At 38.1% G+C, this 7721-nt stretch overlaps 1 protein-coding gene across 2 annotated transcripts in view; it reads left to right on the plus strand.

The window, feature by feature from the left end:
• Nucleotides 1-1680: 1680 nt before the first annotated feature.
• Nucleotides 1681-7721, plus strand: part of EPHA3 (EPH receptor A3) — a 276157-nt gene continuing 270116 nt past the window's right edge. The window contains exon 1 of one of the 2 annotated variants that reach the window (XM_075594016.1): nucleotides 1681-2045. In XM_075594016.1, the coding sequence (XP_075450131.1) occupies nucleotides 1952-2045 (94 nt within the window). In that variant the 5' untranslated portion in view covers nucleotides 1681-1951. The remainder of the gene's footprint in view (nucleotides 2046-7721) is intronic. The other variant, XM_075594015.1, reaches the window with a different exon arrangement.

The raw sequence follows: 7721 nt of genomic DNA on the forward strand, positions 1-7721 counted from the left end.
TGGATACCTGGCTACATGGGCAATGCCTAAAAGATTAACCCTGTTATTGTAGTCTTCCAATCATTCTTCTTATACATTTACCTATTCCTTATGTAGCCCCCTTTCCCTACGCTTTCTGCTGTACCTGTAAGCTCACAGGAGGCCTGAGCATCCGCTTCTGGGAGCCTGGGGTGATCTCTCTCTCTGTGCAGTGCCTCCACCCATGAGGGATCCCAGCGTTGGCGGGATGACTCCTCATAGGACACAATACAACAGTAATAACAATATATCACCACACAATATATATATATATATATATATATATATATATATGTATATATATAACTGATCTTTAGTACACACAGCGTAATGCAACCACAACATACATATGATAACCCACACCCTGAGGGTGCCGGGGCACCAATAACCCCAGGTGTCCGTACCTGCAATCCACCCCAAGTGTGAGGTAGCGCTAACCCCCTGTGTTGTGAACCGTTGGTGCACTTATGATACCTGCCTGGGTACTCCAGTACACTAGGGGCAGCTTCCAAACTAACTCTAAAGAAGGTCCCACGCAGCGGCCCTACGACAATAATCCCCTCTTGCCTAAGGGTTCAGGCCTCTACGTGGGGTAAGCTCCAGACGGAAGGTCTCAAACTAATGTCTCAGAACACTGCAGTCCGGTCCCAGGCCGCCGGTCATCCGCATGGATGTCTGTCCACCAACACACCAGTCTGCTAAACTGCTAAGGGGAAGGGTCCCTATCTAGGGCCTTCCCTAAAATACTCAGCTACAATGACTCAGGCCTAACTGGGGCCTAAGGGGTGCAAGGTCTGGCCTAATCCATGGAGCACTGCTCCCTGGATGCTACCTTCCAGGTTGCCGCCTCCATTCGCTGTGAATATCCCTCCTGGTCCCGTGGAGGATATTCTCACTCCTAAAATGGCCGCTCGCACCTTTTCTGCAATCCATTCTGGGGGTTGTAGTCACTAATGCCGTTTGAAGACATTTAAAGATGGCCACCTCTCCGGCCGCCACTTGCACATGCGCAACCAGTCCGCTACGGCCGCCGCCACCTCTCCTCACTCGCGGAGTTCCGCTGGGCAACCAAGCAGTTCCCCCTCACCTCAGGTAAGGAGGGAGACTCTGCTACACTTACATTTTTTTTTCTTTCGCTTCAGGGTTTTAATGGCTTGTTCCTGGGAGTAGATAAAATGGAGGCTGTTTCCTCACATACATTAATAGATATGTGCATTTCCCAACAAGCTAACCAGAGTATTGGAAAATGAAGTCTCTGTGATGTGCTTTGTTATTCTCACAAACTTTATTGGGGCGGGGGGAGGCGGGGGTTGCAGCGTGTGATTTCCACAACTTGTTGATTCTTTAATAAACTCTGAAAACCTAAATAAAATAAAGAGGTACAATAAAATATCGAGATCAACTCTTGCTATTGATCATGGAGTCTGCATGATACACTTACACACTTACTTGTGTGCCACTTCCCTACTTCCTAGCCGAGTCCCTTCATCCCAGTGAATGTCCTGTGGAAGATTAACTGCTTCGCTGCCCGAGGGGTCAGCAGCAAGCGGTGCGTCCCTGTGCTGCCCCCTCATGCACTGCAGACATGAATATCTCCGCTGCCAGATCGCCTGACACATGCAGACGGATGCCCTGACCCAACCGCAGTGGAGAGGTGAAAGGGATCGCACACTCTGCCCCCTCCATGCTCCCCTGACGGCCCGTGCGGGGGGTGCATTGAACACAAACCAAGCAATGTTTCTAGGACCCAGGGAAGCGCAGGGCTGCAGCAGCAGCAGGCAGCAGACTCCTCCTTATCTCCAGTGTCAAACTTGCCACCAGCCTGCACGGCGAGCATGGTAACTTCTCCAACGAGCAGAGCTGCAGCAGTCACATCAGTGGCACGCTTCATGGTGGAAGATATGCTCCTTTCACTGCCCTCTGCATCACAAGTATGGATTGCCAGCTCTGCTCCATCCTCTGCCTGCTCTGCTCTGCCTTGCTCAGCTGCTGCTCAGGGGAACTGATCTCTCATCCTTCTAATGAAGGTAAGGTGCAGCTGACCACACCATGCTGATGTCCTCCTCCCTTTTACAGGAGGAGAGAGCAGAACATCCCCTCTGTGCTTAAGGTGGGGTCCATGGCATGGATGTTGAAGGTAGTTTTTGTGAGATCTCAGCAGAGTGTAGCTGCTGAAGCATGGCAAAGGGGGGGGAGCATCATCATGTCAACCTCCTCACTCATCCTACACACGTCTCATTGTATGAAACCCCTACTAATTGTAATGTTTGGTAGGTACAGTATAGGAAATGACTGAAGCATAAAGTTTACTAGACATACCAGTGTGGGTGGGGGACAGTGGTATTTGTATGGATGTAGCCCTCATGTAATGCAGTGCTGGGATTAGCAAGCGTTTTGTGCGAGAAAGCCCATTCATAGCTTGCCATTTAAAGTTGATCTGAGCAGGAGATCAGTGTAGGACCCTGTAATGTGCTGGGATCGCGGTGACTGCGGAGGTGATCTCATTCATTGGATACAGAAGGATGTATCTGCTGTCTGAGGCTGCAGGTCCAGCTGTATGAGCTGTGCTTGTGCTGTGGGAGTAGGTCACAGGATTGAGGGGAAACATTGCATAGTTAAGTACAAAAAGGTCCAAAGTGCAAGAATATGTTATCAATTGAATTAACTTAGAGATCACTGCAAAAACTATATTTAACAGGCATGTAATTAAGTAAACCCTTTAGAAAAATGTTATCCGGATTTTTTTATTTTTTTCAAATCAGGAACACATTTAAATTTACCTCAAGAGAAATGATAGTAGGTCACCACATGCAAGTCTTACAATTTATCAAAATGTATACATACAAATATATTTAACAGTTGATTATATATATATATACATATATATATTTTATTTATATATAATCAACTGTTAAATACGCCTATAACATATATTATCCATGCAATGTCATTAAAAAGAATTTATAACCTGATCATTTAATGTAACCATGTATTGTCATCATAACCCTATGCCCAGGACATACTTGAAAACGAGAAGTAACTCTCAATGTATTAAGTATTACTTCCTGGTAATATATATATATAGCCATCCATACATTTCTTATTTCTTTCTTTTTTGCTTTGCTGAAGAAAACGACATAAAAAGGTACCCTTTCAACTAAATACATGTATTAGTATTATTTTAATTATAACAGATATGTTCAAGCACAAATTTAGGCTTTTTTTCAAAATCATGTACAGCTGGTCAGTTAACAAAGAACACAAACACTACACTGGAAACATAATTACTTTATTGGAGTGTAATATATATATTTATTTTATTTTTGCTTTCTGGGTACAGGTTTCCACATATATAACATATTTGCACATTTAAATAAAAGTAAGCCCCTGCACCTAGTTTACAATCAGGGCATGGCCTTAAGAATCAGAGGAACCCGGTACAGTACTGTAGGTGTTTCTGTCGCTCCATAATCCCTCAATATTTTTTAACAAACCCACTTGAGTGCTGTCTTGTTCTTTGGTTCCCTCGTCGGTCTTTCAGTCACAACACCAAGAAGTGAACTGCTGATGAATAACTACCCTTAACAAATAAATGTGGCAGCTTTCATTGCGTGTAACTTTATCTATGTAAAAAGCGCTAAGAGTTTGGTTTTGATTCACCAGTGGAATTTGAGTCAAACACTGTGGAAGGAGTAAATCCTTTGTAATTAAGTTAAGCTATTATGCCTTTGTGAATTGTATACTTCTGTGATACTGTAAGTAGCGCTGTTAACTAGTGATTCAAGTAAGTCAAAATGTCAAGTGTTTGCCTCGGGTTGTTAAATACACTTTACTTTTTTCATAAATGGTTGTGACTAATGGTTTGGGTAGTCTATATTCTGCAGGAAATTCTAAACAGACTTTTCACCTTTAACTTGAAAAGCTGCATGGTCCTATTTCTATATTCTTTTTTTGATGGAATGTTAATGGAAGTTTGCAGGTTCAATGTGCTAGTGCTGGTGTGTACTGTTACATACCGTGAAGGGAAAGAAAGATTCATGCAATAGTGTAGTTAAATAAATATGCCATCTCACCAGTTTGTTACTCATGTTGTAGTAACAAGTATTTTGTATGCCTGATCTTATATTATGAGATGAGTCTGAAAGGCTTTTTTGTTTCATACTTTGGTAATCTTTTACATTTCTAGAAGTAAAGTGACATACTGTACTTATGTTATATACACATTTGTGTATATATGGGAAGGTGACAGTTAATCATCTTCACTTACAGTATTTATCTACAGTCATTACTTAATAGATCACCAGTATACAATACAATTTTCTGTCTCTGTATGTATGTATATATATATATATATATATATATATATATATATATATATATATATATATATATATATATATATATATATATATATATATATATATATATATATATATATATACATACACAGTGGTTGACAAATCACCAAAAAATCTACTTGCCACACAAAAAAATCTACTCGCCACCTAGTACCAAACGTGTGCTGCTTGGGCCAATATTTACTCGCACGGGGGTTAAATCCACTCGCCCGGGGCGAGCAAATGTATAGGTTTGTCGAACACTGTATATATATATATGTATATATTTATTTTTATATGTGTGCTTGTGTGTGTACATGTGTTTGTGTGCACGTCAACAACATACAGAGATTCTTATCTTTTTAAATTGTTGCTTTATTTTTTTTTTAATGGGTGTACAAAATGAATGAAACACTTCAGTAAAGTTATACGGAGGTTCTTTGTAAAAATCACACATGATGTATTTCACCACACTTGACCAAAACATCAAATTCACATTTCTGGTTCATATATAACATTTATATATCCCACCGCTGAAAATAAGTATGCTGTATTTAATGGTGTCTATTCCATTTACACTGCATTGGTAACTAAATGAAAATGGAAAGGTACACTTTAACATGGCTGCGGGCAAGGCATTCTCCTAATAAATTGCCATTGCTGTCAGAACAGATGTAACTCAGGGCTGGTTTCAGCCTTTAAACATACATGACATACTCTTTTTATGCTGTAGGATTGTTTCCTGAAAGGCCACTTAATTGGGTATTAAACAGACTTAACAACGTGTTCAGTGTTAATTATATTTGTTGGATTGCTTAGTTTAATAATATGTCATTCTAGATAGCTGAGAGTAACTGTAGTAAAAGTTGATATCTGCGAAGAATAGAACTGCTTTTCATTTTTTTTAGGAGTCCCAAAATCCCGCCCTAATAACAGATTAATATTAATGGTGCTAAGAATTTGTTTAACAATGGTTGGACATGTTAGTACTGATTATATCATATTTATTTTGGATTTCTATTAAAGAGCCCATTGCCCAGCGGTATACTGAATTGTTTTATTTGTGCATCTTGTGCTATTTTTTTTTTAGCAAGAAAATTTATAATGCATAATATATATATATATATATATATATATATATATATATATATATATATATATAACTGGGCAAATTAGTTTTGCTTAAAATTGAATATTTTAAGCAAACATGTGGGACAAAGATGGCAATCTTAGGTGTTACGTCTATACCGTGAAGCCAGCCACGGCAGTCACATTACACATTGAGGTTTGCAATAGTTTGATTTACAGGACTCCTTTCCTTAAATAGTGAGATTAAGCTTTAAAAGATGCTTTAAAGCAACGTGATTGCCAGAGATATAATAAGCAATTGTTAACTTAATGGAGACATCATGTTGGAGGAAAAAAAAAAAACCCTCAGAGTATGTTGTTAGCATTAAAAAGGAAATTTATACTCCAGATACTTGAGAAAAGTATAATAGTCTAGGAACTTTAACTAGAATTGCAATATACAAACACTCATTAATCAGTTCTCATATGGTCCACTGAAGTGCACTAATTATGTGCATTTGCAATGTAATAGTATTTTTTCCTTTTTTTTTTTTTTTTAAATCCTTGTTGCTATACTATCTGCTTAAGGGCACAAGCAACCTTAATTCCGCTGCTTTATAACCTGTAACAGTTAACTTCTGACCTAGGTCATTAACAGGATTATCAGCAAATTTATTTAAGCTTTTACTGACAACCTGGATTGTTTCAATAATATTTTGATTGTTTAGGCAGGAAATTTAGAAATAAAATCTGCATAAACTGTTTTTTTTTTTTACATGCACCCATATTTTGTTCTGTAAAAGAAAAATTGTATAAATAATTGTTCCTGAATTTGTAAGACACTTCATTACATGCTATTATAGAACTTCTGAATTCTGGTTATCTACTAAATAATTTGCAGCAGAAACTCCATGTAACAATTATAATAATAATAATAATAATAATAATAATAAAAACATCTCAACAATGCTGATTTTAAGAACATTTTGCATTAGGGGTTCTTAAGAGAGGAATCGTCTAGCTGTGTCTTCTGTTGTATTTAATGATCAACGCGAAACTAATTGTAACATCTGTTTTTATAACTATCCGAACTCCATGCAGTGATTTTACGTTACGCTTTGAGAATAAAGTACTTGGAATAAGAAATCTGTCTTCAAAAAAACTGTATCTAATTTAGAGTCACCGCACTTGCCTACTAAATGTGAAGTGTTCCTATGCCTGCGTTCTAATGAAGAGCTTGGCGTTTGTAATACTCACACCCATACTGCAAGTAAAGAGATATCATTATCGCTGTACTATTCAAGGCCTCGGTTGTCTTAGTGCTTGTTCTTTTGTTCAATTATTACCAAAATGCTGCGGTATATATTCTGGGTAATGATTATAAACCAGAAGAAACAAAACAGTACCCCAAAAAAGACATGAAGGAGTGTCTCAGAAAGGCGAAAGATTTATGTGTCTCTTTACTTATTCATACTAGGAAAGTACATACAAGACAATAATCTGTAGTTTCAGGCCACATAATGCGCTGTGCTAAAATCTTATGATGAGAGACTTAGAGACATGAATAAACACACTAGAAGGGAGGAGGAGATACACATAGACAATATAGATATTGTTGTTGTTTTTTTGTAAAGATTATTTTGCAAAGCAAATACTGCGTAGAACAAATGAGTTGTTCTGTGCAGCTGGCAGGGATGGGCTCAGCAAAAATGGTTCTTTTCACTGTCCACTGCAAATAGAATTAGCAAATAGGATAATAGAATTAGGTGCTTTAGAAAAGAAACAATAAAAAAAAGATAAGATAGGTCTTTAGTGTTACAGTAGACTTGAAATATGTACATAATTGTTGGACTAAGTGTACTATGTCTGCTGCCATATTTTGTATATCTCAGAAATATTTGGTGGCTTGCATACGATATCAATTACAGACAAATGACACTACAATTCCTTTTTTGGTCTGACGCTATCTTTTATATCCTATATATAGAATATGTACCATTCACTCAATAACAGAAAGGTGACGAACATGTTTAAGAGTTACTGTGGTCCCAAATTAGGTGCTGTAAACACTGGGTCATATATAAAATGTTTCCTGAATAGTTAAGGGATTTCAGTCCAATACGGGTATCAGTGTTTTCGTGCAGCTCCTATTTCTCTTATTTCTCAGCCCCCTCACCATTGCAGCAGTTCATATTTTTTAGATTTCACATTTTATCATCCATAATCCAACATCATTCAAAAAGTGTTGAAACTCTACATTTGACCTGTCATCTTTTGCATAGGGTAATATGCTTTAGG

Source organism: Ascaphus truei, chromosome 3, assembly GCF_040206685.1.
Source record: "Ascaphus truei isolate aAscTru1 chromosome 3, aAscTru1.hap1, whole genome shotgun sequence".
Classification (NCBI taxonomy): domain Eukaryota; kingdom Metazoa; phylum Chordata; class Amphibia; order Anura; family Ascaphidae; genus Ascaphus; species Ascaphus truei.